Source organism: Notolabrus celidotus, chromosome 19, assembly GCF_009762535.1.
Source record: "Notolabrus celidotus isolate fNotCel1 chromosome 19, fNotCel1.pri, whole genome shotgun sequence".
Classification (NCBI taxonomy): domain Eukaryota; kingdom Metazoa; phylum Chordata; class Actinopteri; order Labriformes; family Labridae; genus Notolabrus; species Notolabrus celidotus.
Genome location: NC_048290.1, coordinates 5,278,522 through 5,302,308, shown reverse-complemented (window position 1 = coordinate 5,302,308; position 23,787 = coordinate 5,278,522). Strand labels below are relative to the sequence as shown.

Here is a 23,787-nt window from a genome sequence, read left to right as displayed (position 1 = left end):
CCGGGATGGGTAGCATGTGTGCATGAAAATATCCACCACACATTTTAACCCGGACTGTGCCTGGAGGTTTGAAAAACTCAAGGATTTTCCAGAAATATCAGGATTTTCCCCATGACTTAATGACAGATTTAAGGAGACTTCTACCTTCATAGTAATATTTTTTTTGTGTGACTGTATGAATATTTTTTACAAGTGAAAAATTTCAAAATACAAGTTCACATTTTTTCCACAAGCTACCATGTATTTTTTTATTTTCTGTAACTTCAAATTCAGTTCACGTGTGTGTGAATGTTTTTTTACAAGTGAAAAATGAAACATACAAGTTCAGATTTTTGATCCACAAGTTCTTAAAGGCCCTGTGAGGAGTTTTGAACTGGCTGAGAAACAGACTGAAAATGATACTGATGCCTCTTTATGACCTTCAATAGCAAACAAGACCGTCAGCAGCAACCCAGACACCTTCTCTGTTGTCATTTTTAATGCCTGAAACCGCCCTGAGGGGGTAGGTGTCAGACCAGATGATGGACATCTCACTTCAGAAACAGCCTTTATTTGACTGTTTTCATGGAAAATAATCACATTGCCTGATAAAGTTGACTGTTAAGACAACAGGATGAGATTTTTCTTGAAAACACTACTTTTGCATGTATAGGACAAGAGATAAGAGGTATCACTTTGTCCACAAGGGGGCGCAAGAATCGATACAAACAAAAGTTCCTCACAGCAGCTTTAAATCATATTCTGCAGGTTCTAACATCAAGTCTAAAAGCTCGTGCATTTTGCAACATATCTACCTCCATAGACTTCAAGCTTTTCCCCAAACCTGGCAGTCCTGTGTAATTTTTGTTACCTAGTGGTAATTACCCTGGACATTTTATAGGGAATTATCCCAGAAATTCCCAGGACTCTACCTGGAAACTTTTGGGAATTTTCAAGGGAATGTTGAATATTTTTCTGATGGAGTTATCTGAAATTTTCAGGAATATTCAGACATTTTCTTGGAAAATATTAGGAATATTTCCTGGAATATTTCAGGAATTCAGAGGAATTTTCAGGAAGTTTTACTGAAGTGTTTTATTGGACATTTTCTCTGCAAATTCTGAATTTCCTTTTTGACTTCTAATTAAAAGGTTTCTTTTTTATTCTCCTGGAAACCTTTAAGAATTGTTCAATGAGTTTCTGAAGAGTTTTCTTGAAAACTTTCAGTAATTTAATCTTCTCCAGGTCCAGATACATTGATTATGAAAATGTGCACATATCCACTTTAAATGCTGTTAAAGTTGAAAGAGTCACTGACTTTAAATACCTTGGAATATGGCTTGATGAGAATCTAAAATTCAAAACACTCTTTCCACCAATTTAAGACAGAAAGTTGGTTTCTTATTCAGAAATAAATCCAGCTTCCCACTGTCTTGTAGAAAGAGAGTTGTTGAAGCAGTGTTTTAATCTGTTTTAGATTATGGTGATGTGATTTATAAACATACTGCAGCTTCAACACTAAAACCCTTGGACTCTGTTTACCACTCTGCTCTCAGATTCATCACTGGTGACAGATATGACACCCATCACTGTGTCCTACCTTACAGGTAGGTGGGAGCGGAGTTATGTATCCTATGGGACTCGCTCTTCTGATTGGCTCATTTTGAATGTCCCTCAAGTTAACACTGAACTGGGTTGATCAGCATTTTCCATTGATGCCCCTAAATCATGGAATACCCTCCAACAGACTTTAAATCTGACATCCATTCCCTCTTTTGCAGAATTTAAGACTTTGATCTCAGACCACTGTGTCTCAAATTGTATCTGTTAATTAATATATTGTTTTGTGAATGATTGTGTGTTTGTTTGTTGTTTCGAATGTGCCTGGTTATTTTTTGTTAACCTTTTGTGTTGTTTGTTGCAAACTAGCTTAATATTTGGATCTGATTACAACCTGGTTATTTGAAAATGCGTTGTTGCCTTCTTGCCTGTAAAGCTTTTTGATTTGAGCTGAGCTGAACTTACTGGAACTGAATATACTTGCACTGAATTGAGCTGAATGGAGCTGAATTGAATTGGTGAATTAACTTGAATTTATTTCCTGTTTTTATCATATAGGGATGTGCTGCAGCATGCACCAAGGACACTGCGTTTACAGTCATGTACCATAAGCCCACCTCAAGCCCACCTCTTACACATTTTCTCCACTTAAGCAGCAAAGGTGTAAGGCATGAGCAGGAAAAGGTGAGACATCGTCTGTGTAGGAGGAAAGGCTGAGGAGAAGGAGCTCTCCTCTTTCACCACTCATGATTTGATCCAAGTCAAGCAATGACGTCCTCAACGCCTGGTTCTTCTGACCCATGCCAAGGAATGCTGGTGTCAGAGTCTCTTCAGATGCCTGACCCTTGCCCACATCTTTGACACAGCCTCAGTGTGAAATGCATTGACAGCTCTCAATTCACGCGACACCTCCATACACATATATGTCTCAGCACCGCCCAGCACACATCTCCCTGGAGTGAAGCTCATCCTCCCTCTATCACCTATTAACTCTATACAGCAGACTGTGCCTGGTAGGTGGACCGAGGAGACGCATGGGGATGAGAGCGCGCAGCTTTGAATTGATTGAGTGGAATTTGTGTCAAATGGATAATCACCATCTGCGTTCACGAGAGACTGGGAAAGCACTCTTCTGTTTCCTGTAAGGTAAGAAGTAAGTCATTTTTATTCACTTATTCATTTATTTAATTTGAAAATGTAGATTATAAAGAAATGATCTATTGCCATGACATTTTGTTGGCTAATTAAGAGTCAATTTACATAATTTATGACCTGTTTGTAAAACTGTGGAGATACTGAGGCTGTAGGACTGCACGTTCATTCTAAAGGAATGAATCTGCCAACAAACTAAGCTCAGATGAAACACTTTAACTGAAGGTTAAAGATCTCAAGGGATCAGTTTTTCTTCCAAGGTGGTTTTACATAATTCTGAAATTGAATGCAACATTTTTCAGTCTTTTTTGCAACAGTTCTGTCCTCCTTATTGCAAAGAAAAACATACCCTCACATTATTTCTTCTGAAGCTCTTATAAGAAGACAGAGAGCAACAGATTGCTTGGTTTTCAAGAACTCAAATGTAATCAGCTATTTTTGTTTGAGTTCTTGAAAAAAAAATATCTGGTTAAGATAAGATAAGATAAGATGTTCTTTATTGGTCCCCCATTGGGGGAAATTCTTATGTTACAGCAGCTTAATGTACAATGTACAAACAAAGTTAAAAAATATAATAACAATAATAATAGTTATGATAAAGGTAAAATAGAATAGAATAAAATAAAATAAAGAAGAATAAAATAAAATAAAATAGAATAAAATATGGCAACTATTACAGATGTATACACTATGTACTCTTGTTGGACTTATTATCACCTGACAAGTAAAAAATGTACTTACATTTCTTGAATTAAGACACTATTCTTATTTTAACAGCATTAACAGGTACATCTTATGCACCCTATAGATACATTTTTTACTCAGATCTTATTTTTAGCTTGTAGTGCCTTGAAACCAAACATTTATCAGGACCTGTCACATGAATGCTACTTAAATGAAGTTTAATGAGATATTTGTTGCTCCCAATACGAGTGTATTCAGTTCCTAATTGGTCCCTGTTACTGATGGATCAGGATCATATGTGCAAGGAGCTCCAACAGCAGCTTTGATCAAATATTCTCTTTCTCTCTTTGTGTGTTTGAGGATCAGAAAGGTTGTAGAGGTTGAATCCTTGTTGAGCTGGTACACAGAATTTATTTCAATGAGTGCTCATTACTGACATGAATAATATCATCATCTGTAAGACAATCTAAGCTTGTCATGCCTAATTCAGTTTGATTATACAAGTAGTTGTATCACAATTGAGATCGCTTAAATGACTTATTAAATTCTAATTATTGATTTATAACATGGTATGAATTAAACATACAGACGTAGGAAAGCCTGACCTACTTTGGTGTGTTTATCTTACTGAGGATCATTTCCACACAAATAAGGCTGCACTTTGATTTCCTTTAGTTGCACTGTAAGCTGCAAGAATTAAGATTAAGAATGAAGATACTGAGAGCTGCATGTGTATTTTAATCTTCCAGATATTTTGTTTGCAAGAGAGTTTGAAATTAGAAATAGAGTCAAAGTGGAGTAGTAGAAATGTTGGTGTCTATGTGAACTTGGAACTACGATTTTCTCTAGAGCTTAATCAAAATTTAAAGTAGTGCTGTCAAATGATGAATTTTTAATTCAATAATTACATGTTTAATAGTATGTTTAAAACATTGTTTTGCATTTCAAAACAGTTTTTAACTCCATGTTAACAATGTAAAGTAATTCTTATCAGTGTCTTGATTTGATTGAAATGAAATGTGCTTTAAGATCTTGACTTTTACATGTGTTATTTAAATACATGCTGCACTAGTGTGGTCTGAAACCTAAAGGAAGCCACTATTGCACTTTAAGAAACCTGCAGGAGTGCGTGTACAAAATGTCCAATCAGTGTCAATATGGTGTGCAGCCATTCCAAGATAATGTTGATGACTCAGTGACGTCCAGTAATCCCTGGTTAATGCAACAGCACATTTCAGGTGTTACAGTTTGATTGCTTTCACCGTTTATTTTTGATTTAAGTCAATGATTCAACCACTCCAAAATGATGCTATGCTGCCTTTCGGGATGTGGTCTGATTAGATGCATTTAAGCTCATATGGTAGCTCAAACTTGAAGTACTCTCAGTTTTCTGGGAGTTTTTAGAGTGAGATATGTACTTCAAAATTACAGTGATGTCCGGGTTTTTTTTTGGATCACACCAGCAGCAGGAAGATGGTCTGGCATCTTAATTACAGTGTGCAAAAAGCATGCGATTAAGAACAATCAGTTTGGACCTTAATCGCATCATAAGGTAATGAGGGCATTCATGCGAGCAGCCATTATTCCAAATCAAAAGTTTAAAAACTTGGGATCCTTCCTACGACTCAATAATGCTTAAACTAATTTGTATATTTTTACTGTTCATTGTGGGTTTTTTAATTACGGACATTTTTACCCACACTTACCCTATTTACAGCACTTGAATCAAGCACTTATCAACCAATGTATGTCTTATGTATGCTTGATTTTCCAGAAATTAAATTCCAGGGATATGAACAAAGTTATTTAATTTTGAATTAAACTTTAAATGCTAACTGAATTACAATTTATTAAAACTGAGACTTCAGAAGGAGGTTGTGAAAAAAGACATGAAACACAACGTACCTACCACGCAAGTGAAAAAATGATTAGAAGGTAATAAAAAGTCTCTTTCCTCCCTGGATGCTGTGATCAGCTGACTGATGAAACCCAGCCCCTGACCCGGCTGTCCTCCTGCTCTCTGAACAGATTGGCCGGTCTGCTCACCGTGTTCTGTATTAGAGGATGTGTTAAAGCATCGTCTCACCTGAATCAACCAGCCCACTCCAATAACAAGGCCAGAGCATTGGACTATTGACTTCTGGGATAGGTTATATTGTTTTATGTAATTACCAATTGATTCTCTCTTGTGGGCTTCAGGATTGCACTCACCCATGGGGAGGATGTGTGTAATGGTGCTCTGCTTTATAATTGGCCTGTTTCGTTGCAGGGATATTGGAAACTTCAGGCAGAAGTCACGCAGAAAAAAAAGGTTATCCATGTATCTCCACTCTTCTCTCTTTTCAGATCTAACCATGAGCCAGAATCCAGCGCTCAACTCTACCTGGGAGGGCCTGAATCTGTTCAATGTCTCCAGACTGGAGCAGGAAAACCCTTTGCTCCACCAGAACACCACATTTGTCGATTTCTACCTCCACAAGGCCTCTGTGGCCGCTGTCTTCACCGTCTCCTACCTGCTCATCTTTGTGGTGTGCATGGTGGGGAATGGGATGGTTTGTTTCATCGTGCTGCGCAGCAAGAACATGCGCACTGTCACTAACCTGTTTATCCTCAACCTCGCCATCAGCGACCTGCTGGTTGGGATCTTCTGCATGCCAACCACGCTGGTGGACAACATCATAACAGGTCAGAATGTGAGGGCTCTTGTTGGTGTCAGATTGGTGCTCTCTGTGCAAAAGATCTATAAACAAGACAAGATAAGATAAGATAAGTTACTCTTTTATTCGTCCCACAACGGGGAAATTCATGGAGTTACAGCAGCAAACAAAAAGGTGTACAGTACAAGAATATATATAGAAAAAAAATGCCAATCAGAGACGACAGCTTGGCCATAATTCTCCTGTCAGCCACCATATCCAGACAGACAGTTGATGTATTAAGATTCTTGCATTAGTTTTAATTTGGTGATGGTGAAATATGAATAACTTGTTTAGAGGTACAGATGAAGGACTGAACCTGAGGTTATATACAAAGTCAATAGCTGGTTTACATGAATATATGTGAGTTAATTCATGAGAGGCAATGTGAGTTACATAAAGTATGCAAATTGTGCACTGCAAATCAAGCAAATATGCATATTTGTATAATTTGTGTATTAATGCAAGTTTTAAAAAAGTTACTTGAGCAAAAGTTTACTTGCTCCTGTTTCCTGAAAGCCCATAAGTGTTGAGGTTTTCCTGAGGTCTCTCCATTTATGGGACTATGAAGCCTGGTTTATGTTACTGGGCCAAATTGACGCTGTAGCTAACGCCTTAGCCAACGCCAAAGCCAACACTGTAGGTCCACATAGCCCTATTCCTAGGACCAAGCCTATGCATGTAGCCTGATGTGCACTTCCTCCAAAATGTAACTACCCAACAAACTGACATGGACTGCAAGCCCTGTGATTGGCCCACTAGGCAGCATTGTACTTCCTGAGATTACATTTCTGGAATCCCCGTACATCGACAGTACATCAGCCCATTATCTGCTCTAACTTGATATAATACACTCAGAGTTGCCATAGTTCCCTGTGCACAAACAAGCAGAAAGCATAGCAGGTGGAGTATTGCAGAGCGACTCGGACACTCCGATGCACAAATAAGAAAAGCTTAATTTACCGACACTTCTTAAAGGGCCAGATAATCGTAGGTTGTGTATAATGATCTTGTGCTGTAATATGTGCTTTGTTTTCCACCTTAACAAACCTCAAAGACTGCTACTAGACATTAGATTAGATTAGAGAACTTCATTAATCCATGTGGGGGAGACTCGTGCGATAAGGGTCTGTTCACAGAATCAACAAACACTAAGAACAATACAGTCACGAAACACAACAAATAACCAAATAACATTTGAGGCTTAATTACCAGCCTTGAGTCAGATCCATAACTACAAATGTTCATTAAAAAATGTGACTGCTGCAGGAACAAAGGACCTTCTAAGACATTCTGTGCAGCACTGAGGCATCAGCAGTCGCTCACTGAAGGAGCTTCTGAGTCCATTAAAAACACGGTGCAGGGGATTGCCTTCGAAGATACAGAACAGTTTATAGTCCTTGTTCTCTTCACCAAGGTAACCTCAAGAGAGTCAGGGGTAATGCCAATTACAGAACCAGTCTTTCTAATCAGCTTATTGATTCTTTTTTTTTTGTCATCAAGACAAATGCTGACCCCCCAGCAAAGCACAGCATAAAAGAGGACACTAGCCAGGATTCCCTGATAAAAAACATGAAGTAGGTTCTTGCTGATGTTGAACGATCTCAGGTTCCTCAGGAAGAAGAGTCTTGCCTGCTGCCTCTGTGTTCTTACATGCAGTTTTCCTCCCATGCTTTACAGTTCTTCTCTCTCTTTCCTGCAGGTTGGCCATTCGGCAGTGTACTCTGTAAAATGAGCGGCATGGTTCAAGGCATATCAGTGTCAGCTTCTGTCTTCACCCTGGTTGCAATCGCAGTGGACAGGTGAGGGTTAGGAGTGTTACTGGTTACAAAGTGCTTGTTTGGGCGTGTGTTTCATCCCAGGAGTCTTCTTGTCCTTTATGCCTTCCCCGTTCAATCCCCTGTGTGTCAGGTTCCGCTGCATCGTCTACCCTTTCAAGCAGAAGCTGACCATCCCCACTTCAAAGCTCATTATCGTGGTCATCTGGGTCCTGGCTGTGTCCATCATGTGTCCCTCTGGGGTGATGCTGCAGGTCACTAAAGAGCACAGGGTGAGAATTGTCCTCGCCCACAACGACACCCGGCCTTTCTACTGGTGCCGGGAAAACTGGCCCAATCAGGAGATGAGGAAAATCTACACCACTGTTCTCTTTGCTAACATCTACCTCGCTCCTCTAAGCCTTATTGTTATAATGTACGCTCGAATTGGCTTCACCCTGTCCAAGACTACGATTCCCCCCACGATGAGGGGGAGTGGAAGTGAGTCAGAAAAGGGCATTGGAAGCAACAAGTCCAACGTGGAGGGTCGTCACACCATTTCAAAGAAGAAGACTCGTGTGATCATGATGCTGCTGGTTGTTGCTTCCCTTTTCATCTTGTCCTGGCTTCCTCTGTGGACGCTGATGATGCTGAGCGACTACGCCAGCCTGACAGAGCACCAGTATCGAGTCATCAACATATACGTGTATCCCTTCGCTCACTGGTTGGCCTTCTTTAACAGCAGCGTCAACCCCATCATCTACGGATTCTTCAACGAGAACTTCCGCAGAGGCTTCCAGGCCGCGTTCAAATTCCAGCTGTGCTCGGTTGGCATCGAGCGCCAGAGGACCTACTCCCACCGGATCCGAGGAAACGCCGTGCTCCCGTTCCAGCCTGCGGCTCTCAGATCTGGGTCAAGAGGTGGGTCGGCACTCTTGAGGAATGGGAAGTGCTCAAGTCCGGAAGGAGGGTGCTTGGGTGGTAGAAGTGATGTCAAAGAACAGGACCTGATCATGGAAGACCTGGAACATGTGTCCCAGATTTAGATAGACTAGGGGAGAACAGGGTTGGTTGGTTGGCACACTCGTTATATCTCGCCACCAGAGGGCACTGTCTCTCAAATTGGGGTGTGGACATGTCCAGAATTAGGATCAGAGCTCACCTACATAGTCTTCTCTAGTGTAAAGGCTGATTTATACTTCTGCGTTGAATCAACGGCGTACCCTACGCCGGGGGGTCTGCATAGCTCCCGTACCTACGCCGTGGCCTATGCATGTAGCTGACGTGCACCTCCTCCAAAATGTAACTCCACGTAGAGCCGATGCGGACCGCAAGCTCTGTGATTGGTCCGCTCGGCGGCTTTGTCTTTCCCGCATTTACAACACTTCCGGGATCCCAGACATCGGCCGCACATCGGCCGTGTATTTCATCTCCTCCTCTCTATTCTTCATGTAATCATGTCTGTATGATAAACAGCAACATGTATCAGCTGTAGATTAACATAACACGCTCTGAATCGCTGTGGAAAAGTAAACAAAGATCGTAGCGGGGCCGGAAGCAGGCAGCCGGCTATCAGAGAGACCGCACCGCCCTCAGGCGTTTCGGCGGAGAATTGCTGCACGACACGGACACACCGACGCACAAGTATGTAGTGCTCATGTCCGCGTCAGCCCCTGCTGCGTAGGGGAGACGCAGAAGTATAAATCAGCCTTAAGACAGCTGAACTTGAGGTGAGAGGACTTTTTGTGTTTTTCATGTCAAATTGTAAATATTCAGCTCCTCAGTATTTTTCTTCTAGGCTTTTAAACGATGGGTTTATAACAAAACAAGTGTTACCCTTACAAAGTGTGAGGGGAAAGCTATAGTTCAGATTTTTATTAGCTAGCTAACTAGTTGTTAAATGGTTGTTAGACTTGATGCTAGCAAAAAATTCCAGTTGGGGTTGGTCGTCACATTCTCTTTGGGGTTGGTTGTCACATGTAATGCCTAGTTGAGTAGGCCATTGTTGTTAGGCCTATTTGTTTTGTTTTTTATGTTGTTATATAGGCTGGCCTAAAGATGTGTTGCTCATGGTCCTCGCTCATTTTATGTTGAAATGCATTAAGTTATGTAGGCCTATCACTTGTCAGTGCAATTAAACTTTCAAATTTAGTTCTGCCTTCTTGCCTTTTTCAAAAGATTTTACCCATTGAAATACCATTGTGACAACCAACCCCATAGTGTGTGACAACCATCCTCAGGATGGGGTTGGTTGTCACAATGTGTCTTTGATAGTTAATTGCCTCTTTGTTACAATGAGTTGGAAAATGAGAGGGATACACATTTCAAGCCAACACCTTAGGCTTCAATTTAATGTAGGAATGACTTTTGAAAGATGTTTTGAAGATGAGCAATCATCAAAGCAGTAAAAAGTGTGACAACCAACCCCGTTCTCCCCTACATCTTTCAATAGATGTGAGAGTTTTAGAGAACCATGCATCGCATTTTCCAGGACAATTTGAGGAAACTCCATGCGTATTCCAACGAACATACGAAGCAAGCTCGGCATTATTCGTCTTTAGATGTTTCCTTGTCCTTCCGTCCATCAAAGCTCAATGCATGTAAAATGCAAATGAACGATAAGGTCGGAGCCTAGACACCAAATGATGTTCTGCTGCTCCAAAAAACATCTCAAACCACAACAACTCGAACTGGAAACATGGTCAGAAAATAAGATTCAGAGAACGCTTTGCAGACTGAGGCGTGGATAATGGTAGGTGTGGTGGGGGAAGAAGGTCATATCGTAGCAAAGAAATAATTGCATTCAGCAGGAAGTGAGTAAAACTCTGCATTTATCAACTTGTGAATCATAGTAGCATTGTCCGCATATTGTATGCATGGAGCTGGATAATACGATAGGACATGAAAAGGCGCTGCACAGTAATGGGCGCTCCGCACAAATGGACGGGAGGTGATGACTCATTATGAATCCACTTTGAATGTTAATTATCGTGTACGTAAAGAACACGTATAGTCCGAGGGCTGGAGGTAAGGGTTGATGTATTTTTCTATAACAATGATATTGATACATATGTCGTGGTCGTCCTGTCCACTGATGTTCATACTGTAAAGAGACTCGATGCAACATGATGTAAGGTCCACAAACACTGCAGTGGTACTGTATAAATAGGCTTTTCTGTGCTCAAGATACACCACTCTTAGAATAGCACACCTCTCATGGGCGATCTGTTAGGCATCGTGATGAAATTCTGTCACCTTCATCTCGTCAATATGTATGCTCTGGTGCCCTGGGGCAGCTACAACTGTGATGTGCAGCAACAAAGAGAAGAGGATCACAGGCTCATCTGGACAGCCTCCATGAACCCTCCTGTTCTTGGCTACAATCGTGACAGTTTGGCACTTTACACATTGTGCCAAAGAGAGGGAAGTGACATTCATCAGCAGGGGAAATATGTAAGTGTAACCACTACCCAGATACAGCATTTTCTGTGTTTTCTGTGACCATTTAGACATAACTACTGTGCTTCAATGGACATAAGGTGATGTATTCATTGGAGCCTTCCTCCTCAGCGGGAGAATAGGACTTTGGAGTGTTTATCAAGGTTGTTATCCTGGCCATGGGAACACCCAATACTCTCACATAATGGCAACCATTATACCAAAGTAAATATTCAGTATGTCAGTTTCTGCAATGATAAGGCTTGTGCCTCTTATCTACATGCAATTACAATTACAGTTACCTCAACATGTGATGAGATCAGCTGGTAGCAGGATTACAGAACTGTGTACAGTTAAGAATGCATGGGATGGATGTAGGATGTGATTGTGAAGTTGAATTTGGGAGTAAGACTCCTTACATTTTTAATTTATTATACTTAATTACAAATATAACTCAAATTACTTAACTCAACTTTATTTATATAGGACCTTTCATACATAAAAACATGTAGCCCAAAGTGCTTCACAGAATAACAGAGAGACAGAAAAACAACAGTAATGGTAAAATTATAAAAGGCAGGATCATGAATAAAATACTTAAATAAAATCAATACAGTAAAATTAATAAAATAAGTAATAGTGGAAAGAAAAGTTAAAAATAAGGTGATCAGGTGAAAACGAGAAATAAATAGATAATTAAATAAGATAGATATATGTTAAAGCAATGATTCAAATAATAGTGGTTAAAATAATAATACAATTAATATTTAGTTTATACTAAATTATTAATTTAGTTTTTGGGGTTAGCTGCTATTGGTCAAAATGTGACCGTGCCAAAATCTTAAAGGCACCTTGTGTAGATTTACACCACTAGTAGTGCTGAAGAGCAATGCTTAAAAGGCAGGTTCCTCCTCTCTTCATACCAAATAGGGAAACACATTCAAATGGTGTCCTTGGCCATGTTTTCACTCTTCTGTCAGACTGTGATTGGCACAAGAACACGGCTTGTACATATTTGAAACTGTCTTATTATGACCAAAATGTATTAATTGTATTTTTTTGTAAGTCATATTTTGGGCTTTTTATGCCTTTAATTGATAGGACAGCTGAAGAGAGACAGGAAATGTGGGGAGTGGAGAGTGGGGGAAGACAGGTTGGGAGTCGAACCGGCGACCTCTGCAACAAGGACTATAGCCTGTGTACATGGGGCACTTAGATCTCTAGGCCACCAGCTCCCCGACCAACATTTCACTAGCAAGGACCACGCCACACAAGGATATAAGTTGAACATTTAATGAATTAGTTGTGCGTAGTGTAGCCCAGCAGAAGGAGACTCAGGATGGGGGTTCCGTCTCAGCGTTATCCTGCTGGAGCTGATCTTGACCCAGGTTGTACCTGGAAGTAGACAGGGCATAGAAGGAGCGAGCACGAGTTGAGTAGGAGAGGACAAGGAAATAGGTTAAGTGCAGTAGAGTAAGGTGAGGGAGGGTGGGTTGAAGAGTCACGGACAAGCAGTTGGAGTAGGCTGGCTACGTTTAAGAGGGCTTGTCAGGTGATTGAGGGTGTGGTTTAGGCATAGGCGTGGTCCTGGTCCCGAATCTAAGTTAACACCTTAACTTCATTTATTTAAACTGTTAGGCAGCAAACTGAGGACCTTTAATGTCCATAGCTTCTATGGCTACAACCAAGCTAGCACCTCTGTTATGCCTTGTCTGTAACGTGTAACACATTGAATGTGCATTGATCCTCCATTTTGGAAAGTAAGAGATACAACAGGGGAAAAATGTAGCAATTTGAAACTTCTTATTCTAGCACTTTCGTAGCCCACACTGCTAAAAAACAGGTTTTCATGTGTTTATCTGGAAGGCCAAGGCAGGTAGCCTTTAGCCTTGGATATGAGGATATGTAGCCTTACAACAGTAGCAGGGCTAGTTTAGGTAACACTACTGAGGGTTGGTTAAAGGGGAGGAATAAATCATCAGTGTGGTTGTGTGAAAGCAAGTTGGTGGTTGTACTCTCTCGAAGAAAAAGGAAGAAGAAGCAAAGGGCTAACAAATGTTATAAAGTGTACAAGCTAGCAAACATGGATGCTAAACATTCCTGACTTTAAAGGAATTGTGTTTAATGTGAAAAGGGTTTGGAAATACAATCATAAAATGTCAAGGATAAACTGTTTAAGTGAAAGAAAACTCCTTTAATGTCTTATATAATAGCAATGATAGCAATGATAGAGATGCTGCCACCACTCCTTGCTTTCTCTGAGACCCTGCTGCTAAAAGGACGTTGCATTAAGACGAGTGTCACATCTTAGTAGTCAAGTGTCTGTAAATGTATTACATCAGGTTTTTTCCAAATTCAGGAACACGTACTGGATTACAAGTGTGACGGTTATGAAAGCATCTTCAGGGAAAAGAAGAATACCTCACTGAGTTTATATATGAAGCTCATTTCACCAGTTTACTGATTATCATAATGATGCTATTATACTTTGCAGCTGTGTTCCCTTTCTTTGTATTTCCTCTTCTTTTTTGCACATCTATTAAATGGAGAGGTTTATTTAGCGGTCACAAAAGAAAGATGTTGGGAAATGTATGAATGCAATCTCATGGCTCATATATGTCAGCGGCAACAGCTTCTACGACTCGTCTCATCACTATCACCTCTCTCTCTTACTCCCCTCTATCTGTCTTTCCAGACCCAACTCAGTCGAGGCATGATGGCTGTCTAACATGAGTCTGGTTCTGCCTGAGGTTTCTGCCTGTTAAAAGGAAGTTTTTCCTCACCTCTGTAACTAGCTAAATACTGCGATGTGCAATGCTCATGATGGATTAAGGTGGGGTCAGACTGAGTCTTACCCTGTCTTGGTGTTGGGTCTCTGTTCATAATTTGACATAGAGTGGTCTAGACCTCCTATGTTTGTAAAAGCGTCTTGAGATAACGTTTGTTGTGATTTGGCGCTATACAAATAAAGATTGATTGATTGATTGATTGATATTAATTCAAATGTAGGCTTATTCATATTTCAGTGACCTCTTCTGCTTATTGAATACAATGATATTTGTATTTGTAAAATTATGGGTAAACATATTGTTCTGCCAGTGTTTTTTGCTGCTTGTTTGCAGAGTGGAAAAAAAAGTGATTTTCAGACAGTTTGCTGGTGAAAATAAAAACCAACAGTTCCAACACAGAATGTCGTGAACTTTTTATTATTATCATTTCATCACAATATTTCTACAGAGAACAAATAATTGAAATTGTATTAATCTGATTAAGGTCTGTTAAATTATTATAATTGTTTTAATTGCAACTAATCGCTTTTTAATCAGGATTGACAGCATTTTTAATTGCATGTTTAAAACTCCATTATTTTGCATCTCAATACATTTTTCAAGTCTATATTAACAATGTAGAGCAATTCTCACCAGTGTCTTGATTTGGTAATCCTATGAATACAATAAAAAGTGCTTTGTGATCTTGACTTTTGGATTTAGTATTCAAATAGATGCTGCACTGCTGCTCCATTGTGGTCTGAAACCATGACTTAGAGGTAGGAGTGTTAAGTCTGTGAAATACAGTGTTTATTTGTAGTTATTTTAAAGTATAACACTGCTATATATTAAGAAATATGCAGGCGTGCAAAAACAAAATGTGCAGCACGTTCAATAAAGTGCAAAACAAACAGAAACACACCAGAGCTGCATTAATTTGGGGAGTTGTTAAAAACAGGAACATGAAAAGAAGAAACTGGTGAGTCAGTCGTTATTGTGATAAAGCGTGCTTTAAAGAAAAAAACTAGAAATCCCTCACCTGAGATCACACAGATAAAGTGTGATGTAACACCTGAAGAAGGTTTTCACTCGATTTAACCCTCCTATTATCCTTGGGGTCAATTGGACCCCATGCAATGTTTAACGTCTAATTTTTTTGGCTTCATATTTCATGACTTTTCCTAATTTAATGGGGACAACTGGGAAAATGTAAAATTAAAATGTTTATGTTCCAATTTCCTCTAAAAAAAAATTACGCATCAGTGTTCCTTGGGGTCAATTTGACCCCAGGCTGTTTTAGCTGTATATAACATAAGAAATATCAACATTTTACACACATTTGTTTTGGTTGTTTTGGATGATATTGAGGTCACTATAACCATGGACACTTCAGCATGTGACTGTAGAAGCTGGGATCGAACCGCCAACCTTTAGATTGAGATATAATATTTCCAGCCACCATGTCTCTAAAGACATTCAATGATGTGTCCTGTGTCATACGTTTTCACAACATAGAAACAAGGCAGGGCCGACGAGAGGATGACAAACTTGCAGCAGTTTGATGTTCTGTTTTACAAATAAAGTCCTTCTGAATGCTTTAAATTGTGTTTATGCTTGAAATATGTTTTATTTAAAGGGCTATTTAGGTAGGCAACAAAGAAACATGAAGTACCTGACACATACACCTGGGTAACAATCAGTTTCTGGAGGTTTAAATTGCTGGGGTCAAATTAACCCCAAGGATAATAGATGTTAGTAAATTTGAGGTAAACAAAGAGAACGCTCCAATAATGGGCTTTCACTGCAGGACATTAATTTATTATAATATATAGTAATTTAATTTAGGATAGGATTACCTCCTGATGGAGCCTAGACACTAGTGGTGGTGAGGAAGGAAGGATGCCGGATGTGATGAGGTGATGATGGTTGGACATATGAAGAGATAAACCAATCGGATAAGGTGAGATGAGCAGGAGGAGACAAAGTGATAGAGAGTAATATGACTCAGTGATGAAAAAATACTGACATGTAACAAACTCACGAGGCCAGATGGACGACTGCACCACCCTCGGCTGACCCTGAACCCTCACACAAAGGACTTTTTTTAACAATGTCTGTCATTAGGCGACTTTGAAAGGTTGAATACTGGGAAATAAGAAAAGTTCTTTAGAAAGGAAGCCTTCGCCTCATAGCGTCACTATAGAAACTCAACACGTTATTCATACCATATATAAATCACTAGGTTGTGTATTGCTTTGTTCTCATGGTCAGTTGCTGCCTGTTCATGCAGGTAATGGGGTTATTGGCACATTTACGTCAGTATGTGCTCTTAGTGCTCCTCACCTCTTTACTTATGGGTACACTTAAGCGTTCTATGGAATGGACAAACTCAGTTCAACTTTATACATAACAAAAACATCTACAGAGAAAGGCACAGATTGATTAGAAGAAGATAAACTATTTCTTGAATGGCTTCTTCTTCTACAGCAGTGTGAACATAACAGTCAGATATGAATATATAAAAATCTGAAAGAAGAAGTATGAAAACCAGAGCTATATGTTCAACTCCACTGAGCTTTTTACGTATAGAAATGCCTCAAACAACATAGAAACTGTACAAGGTCATACAGGGCAGTACACAGATGGATGTCAAAGGGAGCTTAAGCCCCTCCCCTTTCCCCCCAGACAAGTTACAGCTTGTCTGGTGTTAATTATGTGAGGCTACAATAATGTTCTTATAAATCTACTGAAGGGAAAGTGTAATTAGATCAAGATGAAAACTTGGCTGCTGCAATATTCATTAAAGAGGCTTTGTGTCATGAGTTGATGTGTAGTTGAGTTTTTTCCTTGTTTCTTGTCTTGGTTTCTCCCCGTGTGTATTCTGTGTTATAAGTTATCCTTTGTCTTCCTTGTGTTTAGTGATCCATGTCTCTTGTGTTTCTTAGTCTTGTCTTGTGTTCTCTGTTTTAGTTTGCAGTTCTTGATCCCTGTGTTTCCAGTTTAGTATTACTTCCTGTCCTTGTGTGTTTCCCTCCTTTTTGATTACCTTGATTAGTTTCACCTGTGAGCTGTGTTCCACACCTGTGTAAATTACTCTGTGTATTTAGTTCCTCTGTTTCCCCTGTCCTGTGTTGGATCATTGTACGTCTTCCTTGTGTTCCCTTATCTCTGTTTTTCTAGTGTTTTCTTTCAAATTCAGTTTATTCAACATTTTAGTAAGTTTTTTTTTGTACCTTTTGTTCTTTTATTATTAAATCCTTCTCCTCCTTAGTTTTTCTCCTCTGTGACACTTTGTGGGATAGTAGTAGTGGTAGTAGTAGTAGTAGTGGTAGTAGTAGTAGTAGTAGTAGTAGTGGTAGTAGTAGTAGTAGTAGTAGTAGTGGTAGTAGTAGTAGTAGTAGTAGTAGTAGTGGTAGTAGTAGTAGTAGTAGTAGTAGTAGTAGTAGTGGTAGTAGTAGTAGTAGTAGTAGTGGTAGTAGTAGTGGTAGTAGTAGTAGTAGTAGTAGTAGTGGTAGTAGTAGTAGTAGTAGTAGTGGTAGTAGTAGTAGTAGTAGTAGTGGTAGTAGTAGTAGTGGTAGTAGTAGTGGTAGTAGTAGTAGTAGTAGTAGTAGTAGTAGTAGTAGTAGTGGTAGTAGTAGTAGTAGTGGTAGTAGTAGTGGTAGTAGTAGTAGTAGTAGTAGTGGTAGTAGTAGTAGTGGTAGTAGTAGTAGTAGTAGTAGTAGTGGTAGTAGTAGTAGTAGTAGTGGTAGTAGTAGTAGTAGTAGTAGTAGTAGTAGTAGTAGTAGTAGTAGTAGTGGTAGTAGTAGTAGTAGTAGTAGTAGTAGTAGTGGTAGTAGTAGTAGTAGTAGTGGTAGTAGTAGTAGTAGTAGTAGTAGTAGTGGTAGTAGTAGTAGTAGTAGTAGTAGTAGTAGTAGTAGTAGTGGTAGTAGTAGTAGTAGTAGTAGTGGTAGTAGTAGTAGTAGTAGTAGTAGTAGTAGTGGTAGTAGTAGTAGTAGTAGTAGTAGTAGTAGTAGTAGTAGTAGTAGTAGTATGGAAAGCCGTTTGAGCATTTATTCCATATCCTTGATATCAAGCCTCAGTTCCCTGCACTAGTGAGGTCTTTTACAGCACTAGTTAACTAGTTGAATGTTGAAACCCTTACTAGTTAACTAGTCGACAGCAAAAACTCCTACATGTCGAGTAGTAAAGGCCAAAATCTTTACTAGTGTTACTAGTCAGAGGGATTTTAACATTACTAGTTAACTAGTAAGCCTATAAAAAGTTTACTAGTTTACTAGTAATGACAAAAATGTCCACTAGTAACACTAGGTAAAGTATTTTCTAGAGGACTAGTTTACAAGTAAGGTTCAAAATTGTAACTAGTGAACTAGTGACAGCCAAAAGTCCAGTAGTAACACTAGTGATTGAGTTTGGCTTTTACTAGCTAACTAGTAAGGCAAAACGATTCACTAGTTAACCAGTAACCACAAATAGAATACTCAGTTGACTAGTGAGTTTCTTTCACACCTTACTTGTAAACTAGTGAGGTGCCAAAGGGGACACTAGTTAACTAGCTAGAGCAAAAATGTCACTAGAAATCCTAGTTTGAGTCTTTTGGAACTGACTAGTTAACTAGTAGGGCTGAAAATATTGACTAGTACTACTAGTTAAAATCAAACTGCACTCTACTTATACTAGTTACAGAGGATGCTAATGAGTAGGCGGAGAGATTCATAAACTGAAACGTTCCATTGGCTCTCCAGAGAGAATAACACCCATAAGAAAATTAACCTCTTGAAGCCTGATGATATTTCCCTGATGCTAATCACACAATCTTTTTCACCTTGGCATGATTTTCTATTCAGTATATAAAAGCCTGTACTTTATTTCTGATTTCTTTCCGTTGGCTTTTGAACAGCCATATATTAATCTATGTAGATCATATGTATCTTCTTATTATTATATTATTATTAATAACAATAATAATAATAATAATAATAATAATAATAGTTGAGTGCAACCTTGAATTAGATGAAAAAATCAAAAGGGTTGTCATTGCCCTTTGTCTGTGTTGCCTCATTCTCTGTTCAGATGAGAATGCTTTTATTTTGAAAGCACACAGGAAACATCTGTGTTACTAGTAGTACTAGTAGATGTTTGCACTTTGATATCACAGATATCAGGGATATCAAAGTGCAAAAATTCTACTAGTAGTACTAGTAACACAGATGTTTCCTGTGTGCTTTCAAAATAAAAGCATTCTCATCTGAACAGAAAATGAGGCAACAAAGACAAAGGGAAATGCAAAACCTTATTTTTTTTAAATCCATGTAAAGCTGCATTGAACTATTGTCCTTAAAACCTGTCTCTAGGATTATCTGTGCTATTAGTTAAACAAAAAGGAAATTTTTTAGAAACTTACAAGAAAACTTTTGTGTTCATACAAATGTTTTTACACACGTTACAAGCCCCGGATCTCACCATCTTACCACTCTATACATAAGCAAAAATAACACAACATCAATTACATAATGTGAACACACATTCCTGTGCATCACACATGAAAATGTAATTTTAAATGTCTCATGGTTTTTTATGTGTACATGAGTCAAAAATGTATTCTGTTAAAGCATAATCAGTGAATTGCAAATTCATGATAGTACAAAAAAGAAAAAGGCAACCCCTCAAACTGCTGCCTTAACTCAAGTTACAATTCTAAACAGGCCCTTTAAGACTTTTAAGAACACAGAGCAGACATTGACCAATCACAATCATTGTCCCGCCTGCTTCATTTGAATGCCATCCACTAGTGACACTAGTCCAGCATGTTACACTTAACATGTCAACTAGTAAGGACCAAATGTCCACTAGGAATACTAGTTAAGGTCTTTAGAACACTACTAGTTAACTAGTTGGGCTCAAATGTATTCACTAGCTCACTAGTATGGCAAAATGTTTGCTAGTACTACTAGTGAATGGTATATTGACATCACTAGTAAATTAGTGAATCTGTAAGGTTTACTAGTTAACTAGTGAGGCACACAATGCTTCCTAGTTGACTAGTTAAGGCAAAGTTTCAAACACTCATACTAGTAAAGCAATGTTTAAAATTACTAGTGAACTTGTAGGAGCAAAATTGTCCACTAGGAACACTAGTAAGACTGTTTATGACGTAACTAGTTCACTAGTGAGTCTTAAAACTGTTGTCTAGTAAACAAGTAAGAGCACAAATATCTACTAGTTGTACTAGTTGGGGTCTTTTTTGCCTTACTAGTTAACTTGTGTGAGGCAATTTTTCACACTAGTTCACTAGTTACAAATATAAGTGCTTACTAGTAGTCATTTGTGAGCAACTAGTTGAACTAGTTACACTATAAAACATGACTAGTTAAAATGCATGACAATTGCAGCCCTTTGCTAGTTAACTAGTAAAATGCAAGTGTCAACTAGTGCTTCGCTTTTTCATTACCTAGTACACTAGTAGGGTAAAATGTCTTCAAGTATTCAACTAGTGAGGCCAATATGTCTTGTACTAGTGTAACTAGTGGACATTTTTACTCTAACATGTTTACTTTTTAAAAATTAAAAGCATTACTAGTTGACTAGTAAGGTCTTAAATGGCCTCACTAGAACAACTAGTGATTATCTGGATCATCGTAGTGAACTAGTACACACTTTTGAGTCACACTTGTGAAACTAGTGCAGCAAAAAATACCCCAACTAGTATAACATGTCAATTTTATTATTTCAATAGGCAACTAGTTAGCTTTAAAAAGTCTTCATAAGAGCAACTAGTTGAATTGTTAGCCTTAACTAGTTAACTAGTGGGCATTTTTACCTTACTAGTGAACAAGTAAGGACAAAATAGACTCTAACTAGTTCACTAGCTGCATTCCTTTGAAGCTAACATGTTAACTAGTATGCAATATGTTGATTAGGGGAGGTGATAATATCAAAATCCTGAGTCCTGATTTGATGTCTTTTTGAATTTTGAACATGAGAGCCAATAGAATGCCATAATGAAAAAATATTTCCCGCCTCTTCATTACCAATTTGTACAACTAGTGTGACTAGTGAGCCTTTTTTCCCCAATAGCTTTACTAGTGAATGCATTTAAGCCAACAAGTTCACTAGCAAGATTTATAAAACGTCACTAGTGCAGCAAGTGGATATTTTGGCTTTTGCTAGTTGACTAGTGAACATTTGAGACCTCATAAATTAACTAGTAGGGTTCCTTGTTCCATCCCTAGTGTTACTAGTTGACACATTTTTGCTGACTAGTTTACTAGGTACAATTTTGAGCCTTACATGTAAACTAGTACTGCAAAAAATACTTTACCTAGTGTTACTAGTGGACATTTTTGTCGTTACTAGTAAACTAGTAAACTTTTTGTGGGCTTACTAGTTAACTAGTAATGTTAAAATCCCTCTAACTAGTAACACTAGTAAAGATTTTGGCCTTTACTAGTCAACATGTAGGAGTTTTTGCTGTCAACTAGTTAACTAGTAAGAGTTTCAACATTCAACTAGTTAACTAGTGCTGTAAAAGACCTCACTAGAGCAGGGAACTGACGCTTGATATCAAGGATATGGAATAAATGCTCAAACGGCTTTCCATATAGTAGTGGTAGTAGTAGTAGTAGTAGTGGTAGTAGTAGTAGTAGTAGTAGTAGTAGTAGTAGTGGTAGTAGTAGTAGTAGTAGTATTATTGTTGGTATTATTATCATTTTGTATTAGTATTATTATAATTCAAGAATTGTTATCATAATGAATGTTTATAAAATACTATTGTTGTTCTTATTATTAATTTGTTTACTACTAGTATTCATAAAATCTTATTAATAATAATATTATCATTATTGATTTTAGGAACCAGTAGAAGTAGCATTAATAGTTTGTTCTATTATTAGTAGTAGTATTACTGCATATTATTAGTGTTTTTATGCATAAATATACCTATTTTAAGTTCCTTTTTTTAATCTAATCCCTTCATTTCATTCTTCTTTTCTCCAAATCTTGGCCTGATGGAAAAAGGTCTCTTTCTGGGTGTCTAAATATAAGGTTGAACCAACTCTCCTACTTCTTCAAAATTGAAGCCCTCAACGAGATTTTATCGTTCACAGATCTACTCTATGTGTGCAGTGGAGCAGATAACAGCAATTCAAGCAGAGGGCTAACCGTGATTGAATTATTGACTTTTACATTCCACCACTCAAGCTGCTGAGATCAATAATATGGGAGTCTCCAGTTTCTGTCACACAAACTGTATATATGCTATGACAGTGAATGTTTCAGTGCTGTGTGTGAACCAACATGTCAGCACTCTAATTGCTTTAGTTAATGACTTTAAAATGTGGTGTTGATTGGTTGGGTTATGTGGAGTAAGCAGTGATTATTTGACCAAGGAGATATGTAACTAACCATGTGTATAGTTTGAAAAACAGTTTGTTTATTTTATTTATTTATTTAACCTTTATTTAACCAGGTGAGTTAATTGAGAACCAATTCTCATTTGCAATAACGACCTGGGCGAGGAGGCAACACAGGTGGCATGACAATAAATAAAAGACAAAACAAGAAACAGAGAGGACATACATAGAAACCTAGAGACAGAACAATACAATACAAAAATATGACAGCAGTGAACAACTTAAAAGCAATTTAAAAGCAAGTGCAGTGATGTTGAGTTATGGGGTGTATTAGTTTTTTGAAAGTGGCGAGTGGAATGAGAGAGGTCAGCTTTAGGGATTATTGAAGGTGATTCCAGTCATTTGCAGCGGAAAACTGGAAGGAGGTGCGACCAAAGGAGGTCCGGGCTTTGGGTGGGATGAGTTTGATAAGGCTACTTGAGCGCAGGCTACGGTTTGTGCTGTGAAGTTTGATTAGTGACTGTAGATATAACAGGGTTTTACCAGTGAGGGATTTGTAAATGAATAGAAAGCAGTGTGTTTGTCTGCGAGAGTGGAGTGAAGGCCAGTTCAGCTGAGAGTGCAGGTGACAGTGGTGAGTGGTGAATGGGGCTCCAGTGACAAAACGGATAGCAGCGTGGTAAATTACATTCAGTTTGTGAAGGAGAGTGTTGGAAGCGGACCTGTAGACTATGTCACCGTAATCAAGAATAGGGAGGACTGTCATCTGAACCAGAAGCTGTTTAGCAGAGTGTGTGAAGGAGGATTTGTTGCGATAAAGAAAACTAATGCGGGATTTGACCTTAGTGAGTAGTGTGTTGATGTGTGCTTCGAAAGAAAGTTTGCAGTTAAGCCAGATCCCTAGGTATTTGTAACTGTCAACAAACTCAATCTCCGACCCATCCAGGGAGGAGATTTTGAGGGGGCTGTTGGGCAATGGCATGTTTTTGTTAAAAACCATACATTTAGTTTTATTGGAATTTAAAACCAAATGGAGCCTCATGAGAGAGTGTTGGACACTAAGGAAACTGGCCTGTAATGTGGACAGTGCTGTGGTCAGGGAGGAACTAGATGTATAAATAATTGTGTCATCTGCATATAGATGGATATTTGTGGCTGTAGTCTGGAAAGGACTGGGATAATAAGATATAAATGATGCTAAATTTCATATAAATTAACTTTGAGAAGTGAAACACATGATTCAAATTAAATGCAGGTGTTGATATGTCTCTAACAGGACTGTATGTGACAAAGGAAAGGATTCAAATGTGATGAATTGATATTACAGTTATTCATCAAGAGCCATGGTAGATGCAGACCAAACTAACTATCTATTAAATCTGTGTCCTATGGGTAAAGAGAAAAT

At 38.6% G+C, this 23,787-nt stretch overlaps 1 protein-coding gene across 1 annotated transcript; it reads left to right on the top strand.

Annotated features, from left to right (window-relative positions):
• The first annotated feature begins 5,729 nt into the window (after nt 1-5,729).
• Nucleotides 5,730-8,874, top strand: LOC117831388 (neuropeptide FF receptor 2-like). The gene is made up of 3 exons (XM_034710058.1): nt 5,730-6,060; nt 7,774-7,873; nt 7,983-8,874. Exons 1-3 carry the CDS (start codon nt 5,730-5,732, stop codon nt 8,872-8,874), a joined length of 1,323 nt encoding a protein of 440 aa, XP_034565949.1.
• The last annotated feature ends 14,913 nt before the right edge of the window (nt 8,875-23,787 follow it).